General features: G+C 35.9%; 7 protein-coding genes across 8 annotated transcripts in view; 5 read left to right on the top strand and 2 right to left on the bottom strand.

Moving 5' to 3' along the window:
* The first annotated feature begins 210 nt into the window (after positions 1-210).
* On the top strand, positions 211-1,227 carry LOC100181190 (methylated-DNA--protein-cysteine methyltransferase-like). The gene has a single exon (XM_002125955.5). It carries the CDS (start codon positions 373-375, stop codon positions 928-930), a length of 558 nt encoding a protein of 185 aa, XP_002125991.1. The 5' UTR covers positions 211-372; the 3' UTR covers positions 931-1,227.
* Positions 1,228-1,234: 7 nt separating this feature from the next.
* LOC100175708 (dynactin subunit 2-like) lies at positions 1,235-2,594 on the top strand. Its single transcript, XM_004226521.4, is given in 1 exon segment — positions 1,235-2,594. A coding segment is annotated over 1 exon segment (1,104 nt). The 5' UTR covers positions 1,235-1,268; the 3' UTR covers positions 2,373-2,594.
* Positions 2,595-2,606: 12 nt separating this feature from the next.
* On the top strand, positions 2,607-3,080 carry LOC101242189 (ribonuclease P protein subunit p25-like protein). The gene has a single exon (XM_004226572.1). It carries the CDS (start codon positions 2,607-2,609, stop codon positions 3,078-3,080), a length of 474 nt encoding a protein of 157 aa, XP_004226620.1.
* Positions 3,081-3,129: 49 nt separating this feature from the next.
* On the bottom strand, positions 3,130-5,666 carry LOC100178026 (NEDD8 ultimate buster 1). The gene is made up of 2 exons (XM_002126583.5): positions 3,881-5,666; positions 3,130-3,678 (listed from the first exon to the last, which is right to left on the bottom strand). The coding sequence occupies exons 1-2, from the start codon at positions 5,360-5,362 to the stop codon at positions 3,385-3,387; spliced, it is 1,776 nt and encodes a 591-aa protein (XP_002126619.1). The 5' UTR covers positions 5,363-5,666; the 3' UTR covers positions 3,130-3,384.
* A 189-nt stretch (positions 5,667-5,855) lies between these two features.
* Positions 5,856-9,504, top strand: ci-rsp4/6 (radial spoke protein RSP4/6). 2 transcript variants are annotated; one of them, XM_009861633.3, is made up of 10 exons: positions 5,856-5,960; positions 6,111-6,259; positions 6,364-6,580; positions 6,833-6,995; positions 7,140-7,228; positions 7,294-7,456; positions 7,647-7,822; positions 8,254-8,463; positions 8,605-8,825; positions 9,025-9,503. In XM_009861633.3, the coding sequence occupies exons 1-10, from the start codon at positions 5,898-5,900 to the stop codon at positions 9,251-9,253; spliced, it is 1,680 nt and encodes a 559-aa protein (XP_009859935.2). In that variant the 5' UTR covers positions 5,856-5,897; the 3' UTR covers positions 9,254-9,503. The 2 variants fall into 2 exon arrangements, with proteins under 2 accessions (XP_009859935.2, NP_001155277.1); NM_001161805.1 differs by lacking the exon at positions 5,856-5,960 and having other exon boundaries at positions 6,144-6,259; positions 9,025-9,504.
* Positions 9,505-9,905: 401 nt separating this feature from the next.
* LOC100185906 (eukaryotic initiation factor 4A-III) lies at positions 9,906-14,259 on the bottom strand. The gene is made up of 11 exons (XM_002126435.5): positions 13,949-14,259; positions 13,727-13,799; positions 13,308-13,437; positions 12,997-13,129; positions 12,637-12,770; positions 12,285-12,373; positions 11,855-11,993; positions 11,474-11,589; positions 11,014-11,130; positions 10,555-10,673; positions 9,906-10,189 (listed from the first exon to the last, which is right to left on the bottom strand). Exons 1-11 carry the CDS (start codon positions 14,109-14,111, stop codon positions 10,173-10,175), a joined length of 1,230 nt encoding a protein of 409 aa, XP_002126471.1. The 5' UTR covers positions 14,112-14,259; the 3' UTR covers positions 9,906-10,172.
* Positions 14,260-14,741: 482 nt separating this feature from the next.
* The window catches only part of LOC100181236 (ubiquitin-associated and SH3 domain-containing protein B-like), a 6,816-nt gene continuing 5,895 nt past the window's right edge, over positions 14,742-15,662 (top strand). Inside the window, exons 1-4 of the mRNA XM_026836246.1 lie at positions 14,742-15,191; positions 15,248-15,301; positions 15,355-15,431; positions 15,483-15,648. Of these exons, the coding sequence (XP_026692047.1) occupies positions 15,082-15,191; positions 15,248-15,301; positions 15,355-15,431; positions 15,483-15,648 (407 nt within the window). The 5' untranslated portion in view covers positions 14,742-15,081. The remainder of the gene's footprint in view (positions 15,192-15,247; positions 15,302-15,354; positions 15,432-15,482; positions 15,649-15,662) is intronic.

The raw sequence follows: 15,662 nt of genomic DNA, 5'->3' as shown, positions 1-15,662 counted from the left end.
CAGAGATACATAACTATTCATTGCATAATTGAACAAGGCGAGTAATCAAGGCTACATAAATTTAAACATGAGAGAAATAGGGGTTTATTACGCAACTGTGTTTATCTATTCCGTCGTCGCTGCTACCATTGTGGGCGTATGTGTCCTTGGTCAATACACTTAACGGCAATTGCTCCAACCCAGTGGTCACTAATAGGATGTTCAAATTAACAGTCATACGTAAAAATGAAAAATCTACAAAAAATATTCACTCACAAAGTCACATCCTATGCCAACAAAGTTACATCTCTATGGTTAAATCGTAGTACTGTCACTGTGTGGCATTTATCGTAAAAGATAATTTTACTTACATCGTATGTAACAATTTAAGTAATGGTTAAACAGGATATACTTACCGTTGTTTTAAAAACACCCATAGGCATCGTATCTTTGATTCATACGAGCCGTGGCATTAAAGAAATTAACTTGGATAAATCTGTGAACCACGATCCCGATATAGTAAATCACAACATGACGAACTACAGTGTTTCTATTGAAAGCAGCAGCGGCCCATTAACAGAATGTGCCCAGGACTCAATACGTTGGGTGGAAATGTTTTTTGACCCAAAATCAAACTCTTATTTGAAAGTACCTGCTATAGATAATGAAATTGTAAAGAAAGACAACTTTACCGGCCGCGTTTTGAGAAGTCTGATGGAAAACACTGAAAGAGGCACGACCGTATCTTATGCTAAACTAGCAGCTATGTGTGGCAGTCCAAAGGCTTGTAGAGCAGTGGGTCAAGCCATGAGAGCGAATCCAATTCCCCTTCTTGTTCCTTGCCACAGAGTTATAGCAAGCGATGGTGGATTAGGTCATTATATGTCTGGTAAAGGTGACAATATAAAATCATGGTTGCTTGAGTTTGAAAAATCATCTGCATTAAATTAAGATATATATAATATATACCTGTTTTTTTTTTTCGGTCGTTGAATTTAATGGTAATCTTTTTTCTGTACATAACACTGCCCTTATTCTATGGTGCTCTACAAATGTTATAAACATAATTTGGATCAGGATATTTTTACTTCTAATATAACCTGTATTCATAATCTCGGTTCTAGTGAAGACGCTTATTTGCCTACCACTAACCCCATAACCACCAACTTCTAACACTTTCCACCAGCCTATTCTGCTGTGTACGGGAGGATTCTTCACTGGTGTGCAGTGTTTTTATTTCTTTTACCAGTTCATGTGTTTTTTTTTAGGTTTGATAAGTTAGATCTAAAATGGCTGATCCAAAATATGCCAATCTGCCAGGGATTGATACTGAAAGTAAAGATGTCTATGAGAGTGGAGACTTACCTGAGGATGACCAACATACTGTTGTGGAGGAATTAAACAGCACGAGTGTGGAAGTTATAGGTTCCGACACACAATCTGCATTTAATTTGTTTAGTGGAAAATATGTGGCACCGATTGGAGACTTTTCTGGGTACAACGCTAAGAGCAGTGCAGTAAATGAGGAGGAGACGGTTTTGCAAAAGTTCAACAGGTTGAAGATTGAAGTTCAAAGTCTTTTGGATGAAGTGGAAAACGTGAAAGAATCTAAAGCAGACCCTGCATCAGCAGCTAAATTGGTCAGCCAAGTTCAGTCGATGCAAATGAAACTATCGCAAAGTGATGTGGACTCCACTACTGGGAGCAATGTGGAGAAAGTCAGTGATGTTGAAAAGCTCCTTTCTTCTTTAAAAACATCTTCTAAAAGTAAAACCTCGGATTCCAAAGCTGCTGATGGATCATATCAGCTATTTCTAAAACCTGAAGCAGAAAAGAAAAAATCCCTTCAGTTTTCGGCCTTGGAGCAAAGATTGGCTCGTTTGGAAAAAGTTTTGTGATCGGAAACAGATGACATTAATGTATTGGCTGCGCATTCAAAGCATGAGACACTTCAGTCTGCTGCACAAATGATGGAAGCAAAGTTATCTCTTCTTGATCCTGAGCAATTGCCATTGGTTGACTCAAGATTGCAAGCTATTCTCAGCAAAGTCAATGAGATTAACAAAGCACATAAAGCTGCTGGTGACCAAACAAGTGAGGTTAACTCAAAAATAACAGAGTTATATGATCTGATGCAAAAATCTGAAGGGGTACGAAGTGCTCTGCCCCACTTGATTGAGAGACTAAAAGCACTTGACGAGTTACATGCAAAATCAAGTAGCTTTGTGTCAGTTCTTGACCATTTGGAGTCCACACAGGCACAAATAAATGGACGACTAGATACCACCAGTGCAAGTCAGAAGAAACTGCAAGAAATGTTGCAGAAAAACATGGAGACAATTAAAGTTAATGTAACCCAGCTGAATAAAAGAATCGCAGACCTACAAAAATAACTTGATATGATTTATAAGCAGTGTTAGTATGTAATAAGTTTAACTGTTGAACAAAATAACTAGCGTTAATGTTTCTCTTAGCAATTTATTGGACTTGTTGAATGTTTGAGAGAAGTAATTATGTGGCTTCCTTTTGTCATGTTTGTTATGCTTACCTATGTAGTAAAATACAAAGTATCTATGTTTCGCATGCATAACTATAATTGTTGTATTACGTTGTAGTAGTTTTAAGGTATGGAGTATTATGAAAAGTTCAAATCTGTAAATCATGAAGTGGTGAACCCGTTTCGTGACGTGTTACACAATGAACCAAATAAAGTTGTTGAAGTAAGAATATCTTCTCACACTATCATGAATAAAGTTGTGGGGTATGCCATGCGAAAACTGAAGGATCCAAATTGTGAAATTGCTCTTCTCATAGGACAAGACAGTGGTGTTGATAAAACAAAAAAACTCGCTGAAATTTTGCGGTCAAAGTTTCCTGCTCTACACCAGTGTAATGCAATGAGTAATAAAGTTCATGAAGATATTTGGCTACCAAAAGTGGAAAAAGAAAATGAACTAGATGCTCTGAGTGTTAAAAGATGCATCCCAGTAATATACATACTCCTGGCAAAAGGAGAACTGCCTGAAAAACTGAAATCTCATCCTAACAGGAAGCAAATAAGCGGCGAACAAAAATTAAAATTTAAACAAACACCTATATGAGTTATTTGGTGCTAACTACTGATCTTTATCTGTTTTTAACAAATTGTAATAAAAGTGGAACTTATATATTATGTACAGTGTGTGATACAATTATTGGGGGTCCAGTAGTGTGAATAACAGTTTTTAACGAGCTTTTTTTGGTTTTGTATGCAAAGTATGATTGTAGACAACACAAACCCATGGTAGACTACCTCTGGCACCAATAAAATAATTAAAAGCAATTATAAACTTGGGTAAGCCACAACAAATGTAATTGGTAGGTCTCTGAGATAAGAATACCAGTTGATAAAATAAGTCTTTCAGTTTATTTGAGAAGTACAGAGTTGACCATTCCAAGGTATTGTTCGATAAAATCCATCTCCTCATTAAGAGTTGTGTCCAAATAATCATCCTCACTCTTCCGGACATCTTTTGCCAAGTCATCCAATGCATCTTTGTCTTCTGAGTTTAAATCTTCGTTTTTAGATTTTAATTTTTCAACCCAGTTTTCGGGAACAGTAGATTGGTTGTCAAGTAAATACTGAATAGCTTCTTCTACGTTGCCATAATGATTAACAGCTGCTTCTGCTGTTTGTGGGTCCAAACCAGCACCGGCCATCTGTTGAAAACCTTCGTATTAAAATCAATGTACACACTTATAGTTATATTATCTTCATATTAAACAATACCTTTGTACTTACATAAGTTTTATATTAAAAAAAAAACAAAAAAATAAAGCATAGAGGCCATGATAATTTACCTACAATCCTGTAAAGAGTTAATATAACAAAGCCATCTCTGTGTAAATATATTACTTTTACCTGTAGCAGTAAAGATGTAGTCATCCTTTTAACTTTGCTTACATCAAGCTTTTCAATGTCGTCATGAATAATTTGTATTGCTTGGTTTATATCATTATCGCTCTGACGCAGAGCTGCTGCAGCAACAAATTTATCGAATCCCAAATCTTTAACCATTTTGTCATGAGTTTCAACATTAACTTTATCTCCGTTCAAGCAAATTCCGAGAGATCTTTCTTTTCTTCTTGCCCTTGATTTCTCTTTTTCTTCTTTCTTAATCTGTTCTTTCTCTTCTTTCTTCTGGAATGCATGTCTGGTTGCAGCATCCAGGTCTCCATTGCACGCTCTCAATGCAAGTCGTGCTTCTTTTGCTGTGAATCCCAAAACCATCATCTCAGATACCTTGGTATCATCCACCATTATCATACTGGCATACCCACGTGCCTTAGTCAACAGTTCCTTTGATTGATTATAATTGTCACCATAGTATTCCACAATACCTTGTAAAGTATACAGTCGCACAAACAAAGCAATTTCGTGCCCAGAGCTGCCTTTAATAGCCATGAGTCGCTGTAGTGAGGCTCCATAACTTTTTTCAAAAAACTGCTCTGCAGTTTTGAGTCTCTCTTTAGCATCTGTTAACGAATCCAGGTTTTTTAGGCACAGGTAGCACCAAGCTATGTCGAGACATAAAACTGCAAAGTTGTCAACTAGATTTAGTATCTCTGCTCTGCATTGGCGAAATTCTGTATCTGCTTCAAGAAGAAACAGAAGTGCGAAGCTGTACTGCTTCTCTTTCAGTTTATTTCGACCTTTTTCATGAAGACTTAGTGCAACAGTGATGGCGGCTTTTTCATCTGGAGGAATATCAATTGTTCTTCCATTCTGATCCGCAATTTGAGCATCATATGCTTGCGCTGAACTGCTGGAAGATGAAAGAAGCTCCGCTCCTCTTCTTGCTCTCTTCACCTCCTGCATTTGCTCCTCAATTTCCACCGTTTTACTTTTACTTAAAGATGAAAACACCATGCACAAAACCATTGCATTATGCTTGAGACCTTGGGATTCTAAAGTTTCATCAGGTTTAAGAATTTTCCCTGCAACGATAAGCTTTATTTCTTCCCTTGTGGCGTTTATCTTGCTTCCTATTGCATCCATGAATGATCCAACCGTATTGTCCAATTTTGACTCCATAAATACAACGGTATCGGTAATAGCAGATCTGGGTGAAAATTTCATTCGCATGGCTGCAATTTTTTGTTCTTTGAACTTCTTATTTTGACCCAATTTTTCAATAGCAAACGTCCTCAAATATTCCAATGCATTTTCAACATCGGCTTTGGAAAACTTTAGCTTAGCAGAAAACCTCAAAGCCAAGGCTGATATTTCTTCATCCATTCTCGTATCTCCCACAGTAAATGGAGGTTTCCATAGTTTTATATCCTCTTTTCTAAGCTCTAACCTCACCATTTTCGTAACAGCACTGTCACTTAAATAACTCATATTTTCAATATTTATAAATTGGTATATTTAAAAAGTTCGTTTACTCACGCCCAAGCACTTTTAAGTAAGGATAGTTCCTCTTCCTGGTTTTCCTTGTCAACGTCTACCATGTAAGTATGTAGGCTCTACATTATTATAATTTGCGGAACTTACAAAAAGTTCTTGGGGGTTTCCCAGGTACTTCGCATGACGTCGCAAAGTCGATTAATTTCAAAACCAACTGATCATGCTTTCATTGTGGCGGCTGTAGTTTTACTGATGCGGAATAATTCTTGCAAAGTTGTTAAAGCTTAGTTCACAAAAGATATACAACTTGTTTACGTATCTTTTTAAAGTTAAAGTATTATGGAATTACAAGACTCATAAACAATCTTAAGTATGCTAAGTTTGACGTATAAACAGTGTAAATCCTAATTTGTAAAAAATACGATAAAATTTACGGTTTTTGATGGATTTAAAAATCTTTTTTTGGATAGACCCCACTTGACAGCAGTGATACCGCCGCGTGCGGTCGAACTGAATTACGTTGGTCGCTATGGTAACATGTTTTTGTTGCGATCTTATTTTCCGAAGCGACGGAGTCTGCTGGAGCTCACTGGTATGTAACTATAGATATACACGCTAGAAAGTAAAGAAACAAACGTATTCTGTGGTTATAGTGTATTAAATCAGTTAAAATACAAATTTTCAGTTAACCTAGGCCAACATTTTATTTTGGGAAAAAATGATGTTCTATTCCATTTTTCAGATTTTTCTGCATAACTTTAAGAAAAATCAAAAAATGGCAGCTGAAACTGCGTCAGGAACTCCTGATATTCCAAACAACCAACGGGAACTCGAAACACAAAACGCAAAAGCTTACTTGCTCAAGTCAAGTGAAAAATCTAACACCAATTTGTAAGTCTATACTGTCTTGCTGTCTATTAGTTAATTTGGCATATTTTAAACTCCAGCGCGTATTTTGGTCTTATGAAGTCTTTAATTACATTTTGAACTAACAGATATGATCATTTGTCACGAGTTTTGACCAAAGTTTTGGACGAACGACCAGAAAATGTGGTTGACGTGTTCGAAGACATTAGTAACTCAGTGAAAAGGGAAAAGTTTGTTTCAAAAGTCGACACAATTCGCGATGAATTTGAACCCAGCACAGAATTTCAACTAGCTGAAGTCCAAAAACCACTTTTTGAAAGAACAGGAGATGCTGATGCTGAAATGGTTTGTTTTCCGCTTAATGTGTTTTAAGGTTACTTTTTTAAATACGTCAGCCTTGAATTATTGTTTGTTAAAGCTTAAAGCCTAAGTGTTTATCAAATGCATGTGCTGTTTTGGTTATTTATTTATTAGAAATGGCATGATTTCTTTCTAAACATTAGTTAAAACGTACAGATTTTATGCTCGTGTTAACATTGGTTAGAGCATTCAAATGTTATGCTATAGTTTCACAAAAATTATCAACTTGGATTTTAGGAAGCAGAGGAAGAAGTAGAAACTCCTCTTCCAAATGTGATGGATCTTGCTTTCCACTTTGAGCAAGCAGGAATCGGACTCAGCAGGGAAGAAATGTACAGAATATTTCTATGTTTGAAACAGCTTGTTGACACTTATCCTTTGCAAACTGTCCGATTCTGGGGTGAGTTAGTTGGCTTACTACAACTAAATATTTGTATTGAGTTTATTCCCTTGAGCTGGGACAATGTGTCGCAGCTTGTGCCCATTTACAATTTTACTGTAAATTGTTTGTAACAAATTGTTAATGATTTAGTTGATTTTTTAGGTAAGATTCTCGGAACTGAGGCAAATTATCTGGTTGCTGAGGTTCAGTATAGAGAGGGAGAAGAGGAGGAGGAAGAAGAAGAGGAAAAAGTGAGAATTACTTTTGTAATGTAACATACCTAAGCTTGTAATACTTAATAATGAAATTATTGAAGGAGGAGGAAAAAGAGGATGAGAAGGAGGAAGATGAGGAGGAGGGAGAAGGAGGAGAAGAGGACGACATTCCAAAACCAGATTTCAAACCTCCAGTGGTGATCCCAAAAGAGGAAAATCGGGCAGGAGCAAACAAATATGTCTACTTTGTCTGCAATGAGCCAGGTGAGAATTTTAATTTTTGCCATTTTTATTCTATGTGGTTGATGTCTTTGTCCATTACCTAGATTTAGGTGATACTTGGCATATTACCCCTCAACCCTGGCTGCTTATGTATGTTTTTCATACTGTCAGTATAACTCCGCCCTGTACTCCATTCTGGTGTTAAGTTTAACACCTGGTATTTATATTTCAGGCAAAGCATGGACCAAGCTCCCACCTGTTACTCCTGCACAAATTGTTGCTAGTCGTAAAATAAAGAAGTTGTTCACTGGCAAGTTGGAAGCTCCAGTTGTCAGTTACCCTCCCTTCCCAGGCAACGAAGCAAGTTATTTGAGGGCACAGATTGCAAGAATTAGTGCTGGAACACAGGTTTGTAGGGTTTAGTAACCAATAAAGAGTTATGTTGTGTTACACATTATAAAATATCTGAGCAGTCTGGGAATATTATATGTATAACAAGCATAAGGCCTGACACGAAAAAAGACACTTAACAACAATTGCCCCACCCAGTTAGTGTTGCTGAGTTCTTGGCAATTTATTAAAAAATTAAAAAATAATAGTTCAATTACCTGCAAAGCTTCACACTCATGTTATATCAAATGTTGTTGCCTGCCATGCAAGGATAAATATGTGAAATTTAATCATCCATTTGTCCTTACACTGGTATTGTACAGTCTATAATTGTCATGCAGCTCACAAGAATACCTGTCACAAATAAGAAAGCCATTGAGATGTTTTACCCAATAGTTTTTACAATATTTTACCAACAATATATATTCTCATCCTTACACTTGTACCAGGTCAGTCCTCTTGGATATTATCAGTTTGATGAAGAAGAGGAAGAAGAAGAAGAGGGTGAAGGAAGAACTGACTTTGTTGAGAACCCAGATTTTGAAGGGGTTCCACTTCGTGACCTGATTGACCCCTCCATGGCCAACTGGGTGCACCATGTGCAACATGTGCTTCCACAGGGACGCTGTGTGTGGTTCAACCCAGTGCAGAAAAACGAGGTGATTTATGAGAATGAAATAGATATTAGAAAAAAATGATTCAAGTTAGGATCAATTTTTTTTTACTTTCCTTTTTCAAATATTCTTTTCCATTCGTAATATTTCGTGCGAAAAATTGTCTCATAATTTCTTGTCTTCCAGGAGGATTTTGAGGATGAGGAAGATGAAGAGGAGAGGGAGGAACCTGATGAGCCAGAACCAGAGGTTGGTCCTCCCCTTCTTACTCCTCTATCGGAAGATGTTGAGATCGAGAACATGCCTCCATGGACCTGCAAGCTAACATCTCATCTTGTTCCTCAATACGCCATCTGCGTTCTGAAGTCAAATTTGTGGCCGGGAGCTGCAGCTTTCTCTAATGGGAAGTGAGTTCAGTAAATATATGTGTAGTTTTTGTAAAAGTGCAAGTTTTGGCATATTTTTCACCATAGTTTTGGATAGTATCAAAAAAACTACTAGGTAAAAGGAATTAGCGAGGTAAAAGGAATTAACAAAGCTGACAACACACAACAATTCTTATTAGATTGTAAGCAAGACTAATATCTTTTCCCTTGATATTTCCAGGAAATTTGAGAACATGTATGTTGGTTACGGGCACAAGTACAACTCGCAGAACTACAGCCCTGTTCCCCCTCCTCCCATGCAAAAGGAGTATCCCAGTGGAGCCGAGATCACAGAAGCAGAAGATCCAAGTGTGGAAGAAGAGGCGGCTCTCAAAGCAGCTCAGGAGGAAGCGATGGCAGCAGCGGAAGACATGGAAGAGATGGAAGAAGAAGAGGAAGATGATGATTAACTTTTCATAAGCTTCAATTTTTGAGTTGTTTTTATATACATGTTATTTCATATCTTACTCACAAGATTTCTATTGCGTAATATGGCAGAGAATTCTGTTTAAAGTGTTTTCTTGGATTCATTATAAGTTGTGCTGCGTTTCTTAAGGCTAAACATTTAGTTCACAAACTGCGGCTGCACTTGTTGCATAAGAGTTCATTTATTTTTATATGACATGTTGGATGTTGGTATTATAATGTGTGTACTGTGAACTGATGGGTTGTAAAGTGGTATGTGTTATACAGCAAGCATTCATCAGTTTAGAATAGTCTGTAATGTAGGTTTAAAGATAAAGGTAAACACAGAACAAAGTGTTACCAGTTTAAAATTAAACCATGGCCTTGAGCATGACACAACAGAGTTTCTTCAACGCAGCAGTAACATCAACTAAACACATAACATTAAATCAGAAGTCTAACCCCATGTTTTAGTGGTCTGGCAACTGCATTGTAACCAAAATAGAGGGTTTGCTCGATACCGTTGGAAAGCATACATTGCTTCAACCCAGTGATCACTAACGAGTTGTAGCACCCTGGGTGTTGGACTAATATCGGCTAAATGTAAACTATGATGTCGACTACTGTAACCTACAAAAAAAAAACAGAACACAAATATAAAATCGAAGTTTCATTTATTTTCAAGATCTCAAAAAAAATTTTAAAATTGGTACGAAACATTTTACATTATGACTACTGAAAGGCCGTTTGGATATTCACAAATTGTATTCGCGCTGACTACGTAAAAATGCAATGTCTCTGGTCTGGGATAAAATATACAGATGTTCTACACAGCATAAAGAAACTGCGTGTATGTTGTGGTTATTCAACATGCTTAAAAATTGTTTCAAGTCATGAAGACGAACAAGTTTTCTACCATCTTGTTCAGATCAAGTCAGAAACTGAAAAAAAAAAATTTATATTTACGTCCAGTATGTACTTTCATTACTATGTAAATTAAACACATGGGAACTTGTAAGTGGCACGAGGTGTATGAAACAGTACACTTGTGGTATAACAACTGTCGTTTCCCCCCCACATAAGAATGGATAACATTAAGTTACATTCATTTATTCTCTATTATCGAATAATTTATGTTATGCAATAAATCTGTCATTTAAAAGTATTTTGTTTTTGACAACGTAATATGGTGGGGTAAGATCTTATGTTGTGTCTCATCATGACGGCACGCCGTGAATATGTCAGAGTGGGACTATTATTCCAAAACAATGACATCATTTCTACATTGAAAAATATAAGTACTTACCATTCATGGGCATTTCATCAATTTGTGTGGAGTAATATTGCTCAATATCACGCAAGATACGAATATCATCGTTCTTAACAAAGTTGATAGACACACCCTTTCTGCCATAACGTCCAGATCTGTCGGAAAAATGTAAGAGAATTAAATGAGATAACTTATGGAAGAATGCAAATGGGGTAATATAAAAAATGTTAGCCAATTAGATTTTTAGAGAAATTATAATTAGTGGTTTTGGGTATAGGGTAATGAGACAATCATTTGTAGCATAAATCTAAAAACCCTTACATGCCTCGGAATAGAACCTATATAGACTTACAGAATATAATAGGACTCCTATGCCTACAGAATGGAAAGTTTAATTATGGCAATGGCCCATATTAAATATAATAAAGGTAAAAGTATCAGCCAAATTTATTGTTTGCATCCAGACTGTACCAACTGCATTAATGGTTGCGTTACCTTCCAATCCTATGAATGTAAAGTTCTCTGTTGTTCGGTAGATCATAGTTGATAATGAGAGATACTTGTGGAACATCCAATCCACGAGCCCAAACATCAGTGCAGATCAATACACGACTGTTGAAACATTAGAGTTACATTTAAAGTGATACGATTTATTTAATATTTGCTTTGACACGTTAAGAGGGAAAGTAAAGTTTTAAATTTAAGGTACTAGATGAAGTTGTTACAATTGTCCAACAAAAAAATTGTAGTACCACTAATAAGAAGCTACCATGCATTACCAATTTTTTCTTTAAATAATAATAAACGACATTTTTATTCCAGCTAAAATTTCAACTTTCAACTTATAAGTTAACATGCATTACTAGTAGTAACAATAACATGTTGTATTAATTTGCCTGCAAGCATAATTTGCCCTCATTTCCACCAGTGTGAAACACATAATTAATACCATTACCTTTCTCCTGATCTGAATTGTTTCATAATTTCAGTCCTCTCCTTCTGTGGCATATCACCATGCATACACAATACAGTGAAGTTGGCATCTCGCATTTTTTCAGTCAGCCAGTCAACCTAGTAGGCAATGTTTTAAAAATTTAAAAAAAAACTGGAAAAAGGCAAATAAATGCACAGTAAAGAGATTCTCAATTTTTGCCAGTACTCTGCTATAAGTTTTATTAGTAATAATAAATCTATTCTTAATTTAAAAAAATCATAACTTTTAATTAACATAATTTAAAGAAAATATGCAACACTCTGCTAGGTCACTAAATGGCATACATTGAAAACAAGTAAAACCATACAAACTAGTTGATAGCTACAGGCTGGTTGAACCCACCTTACGCTTTGTGTTGCAGAATATGACAGCTTGTGTGATGGTAAGAGTATCATAAAGATCACATAAAGTGTCGAACTTCCATTCCTCCTTGTCTACAGCTACGAAGAACTGCTTGATGCCCTCTAGTGTCAGTTCATCACTGTAAAACGAAGAGAACTTCCAGTTTTTGCCAATTATATGTAAAAGTCTTAGATGTTACATTTTTTCAGTAAAATAAATTTACAGTTATTTTGTTTAAAATACAGTTACACCTATAGTAGTAAAACCTAGGAAACCTTATTGATAAACATTTCAAATGCAATGTACTGAGACTCTGCGTAGTTTCTATAGACACCTAACACTAACAGCAAGGTAAAAACTACAATTCGTAAACATATGATGAATGGTTAGCATACAACAGTGTTTGATTATAAAAGGTTAGTAAAGTTACCGTTTGACGAGAATTCTGATCGGGTCAGTCATGAACTTGTTTGTCATCTCAAGGATTTCGTGCGGAAGTGTAGCACTCAATAATACAACCTGGTGGGTAATAGTATTAGATAACCGCTATTTCTTTACTTATTGTAGCTTAACGAAGATTAATCAGTTGTGGTTTCTTTGGTGAACTTTGAGCCTGTATAAGCTAAGACATTATACACTATGTTCTAGTATAAGCATCATGTTAATTTATAACAAAATCTAGGGTGACAAGGCCAAAGTAGTTAAGTAGCGATACACTCAAAGATTAGTCAACAAATATAAGGAACCTCATTGAATAAAAAGCCATTTTAATAGAAAGCTACCTGTATTGCTGGCGGCAAATATCGGTAAACGTCGTAAATTTGTTCTTTGAATCCTTTGTTCAACATTTCATCGGATTCATCGAGAATTAACATCTTGATGGAACGAGTACGGAGACTTCTTCTGCGGATCATGTCTGTGGTGGGTGGATAATATGATTATGTTGGTCAGTTTAATGAACTTTACTGTGCTATTTAAATTATGTTTTTTTAAGCTGGGGATATTTGCTAGGCTGCCATGATTAGCTAAGTTGGCTGAAGCTAGCAAAGCAACTATATGTAGTTGTTAATGATAAAAACCAATGAAGAAATAAATATATAATTGTACACAAACATGAATATACTACAAACGCCTTCAATTACCGAATACACGCCCTGGTGTTCCAGACACAACATGTTGACCATAATCCAATTTACGAATGTCCTCTCCTACGTTTGTACCTCCAATACAAGCATGACATTGTACTGACATGTAATCACCAAGGGCAAGAATAACCTGAAGGAAAATACGGGTTAGATCAATATAAGATATTTAGTAAAAAGAAAAGGGCTAGTGTTGGGGATTATTTTGTAACAGATGGAAATGCTTGTGAAAAATCTATCTTTTATGTCTTATTAACCTGTCACCAATAAAACTGTATTGCGTTTCTGTACTCTATATTTAAGATTTTAACCTTTTGAATCTGTTGGGCCAATTCTCTTGTTGGGGAAAGCACCAGAGCTTGAGTATCACGAAGTTGGGTGTCGATCATCTGAAGGACGGAGATGGAGAATGTGGCAGTTTTACCAGTACCGGATTGAGCCCTGGAATTAACAGAAGATGAATGTAACTTACTTTAACCTCTCACGGCCGGGAAATGACAGTTGCTGCCGTTAAGGGTCTTGCCCAAAGACACATACGTCGACAATGGTAGCAACGACGAGCTTTGAACCCATTACCTCTGGGTCACAAATAGCTGCGCTAACCACTTGTCACGGCGCCAGGCAGAGATATTAAAATGAAACAGGATTTTCATTGGTTAGGTTATGTAATTTTTCTATTAATTGTATATTTGATTCTTTAATTCCAATCCATGATATTGCAACAACTTACTGTGCAATGACATCCCTGCCTTTTGTGATTTGCTTGATTGCTCTTTGTTGAATTGCTGATGGTTTTTCAAATCCTAGAATTAAAAAACTGGTTAGGGCCAACTGGAAAAATTAAATAATATTATACGGACTAATACAAATAATAATACTAAGTGCATGTATAATATAAAAAGGACATATAAATAGTCGAATTCAAAGCAGATAAACTAAGAGTAGGATTTACCATAAGCATATATTCCTCTTAGTAAATCTTCCCTCAGTCCCATAGAATCAAAAGTTGCGGTGACATCAACCTCTTCTGAAGTTTCAAACGTAACTTTTGACATATCATTATCTTTCTTTACGTTGCGAACGGCAGAACCACCACTTCGCTCAAATGTTGCCATTTTATATTATTTTTACGACCAATGATAAAACTGAATGATCCTAACTTGTAATAACCTCGAAATTAACGTAAGTTACACATATAATTGGAGAAAAATTACCAGAGAACCAATAAACGCTTAACGAAAGCAAATAAACCTTTATAAACTCTAAACACATTTCTAAAACCAAGAACAAAACTTGCGGCAAGCGCCAAGCGAAATTCGTTTTTCTATTAAAATGGATAGTACCTAAAACTTGGATAATTTAGAGAAAATGGTAGACAATAAAATCGTTGGTCTCAGTTACATTTTTATATTCGAAAAAGTGTTAAATTGGTAAATATCATTCTAAGTTAACAATTTTGTTTTTTAACTGCTTATTGTAATGAGAAAATACTTAAGAAAATTTGACAAACCAAGACTGTATATTTTCCAGTCATCCACAATAGTCACACACGTCATTCATTAAAACGAATGGAATATATTAAAATAGCACAACTTTAATTGTATAGTTGTTACCAACAAATGAAACAACCAAAAATTGCACACAATTTAACCATTCACCTTACAAATATGAAAAAAATTATATCACCCACTTATATAAACAAGACTCTTTTTATCAGTACAAACCTAATCACAATGTTGACATAAATTGTATCTTCTTTCAAATATCTTTCAATATAGAAGATATTGTATGTAGCTTTATAAATCTTTAGTCAAGGAACTAATGACGTAATACACGATAGTTTACGCTTGGGCGCACTCTCATATAAGGTATTTTGATAGGTTTTGGTTGGTTGGTGATTAATACAAGATCTCCAGACGTTATACAGACACATTTTAACGCGACCACTTCCTATTAACAGGATGCTACCATCGTCAAACAAAAGGCCTCATACAATAGATTCAGCCTGGTATTGAACATAATTCTACAACACTGAGAGCTAGATTAAATTTAAAATACAGTGAAGGGATTAACAAAGCATCAGATATGGCAAATGCCCAGGGTTTATTTCTACAGCAAAATGCAGCGGATACTTTACTTCGAAACACATCTTCTCTTCAAGTTTTACTCAATATGGGGTTCCCGAAAGACAGAGCGTAAATACACTACACTAAAAGGTTTTTGAATTTTTTCTAAAATGAGTCATTTACAGTTTAAAAGCGTTGGCGGCAACAGGGGATGCTGGAGTACAGGTCGCATGTGACTGGTTAGTTTTTTTTTATATGGTACTTATTAATTGCTAACAAGCCTTTCGAACAGGATTTTTGCTCATGTAAAAGACCCAACATTAGACCAAGTAACTCCAAGGGAATTTATTCTATATGCATGTCCAACAGGTTTGATGAAGTAGTTAAGAGTTTACAGCTTCACTAACATGACATTTTCAGGGCCATTTGGTTTACAACTCGAAGAGTTCTGGCAGCAATCGTTAGCCACTTGTGGGCGTAATGGAGTACACAGCTCATTTCCACACATAACCCTATGTTCATTTTTTAAAGTAATGTATATTAGCATGTTTATATGGGCATCTATCAATTTAAAACCTGTTACAGTGTAAAGATGAAATG

The sequence above is a fragment of the Ciona intestinalis genome, chromosome 10 (genome assembly GCF_000224145.3).
Source record: "Ciona intestinalis chromosome 10, KH, whole genome shotgun sequence".
Taxonomy (NCBI): domain Eukaryota; kingdom Metazoa; phylum Chordata; class Ascidiacea; order Phlebobranchia; family Cionidae; genus Ciona; species Ciona intestinalis.
Note: the sequence above shows the minus strand (reverse complement) of the source record. Positions and strands in the feature narration are given on the sequence as shown.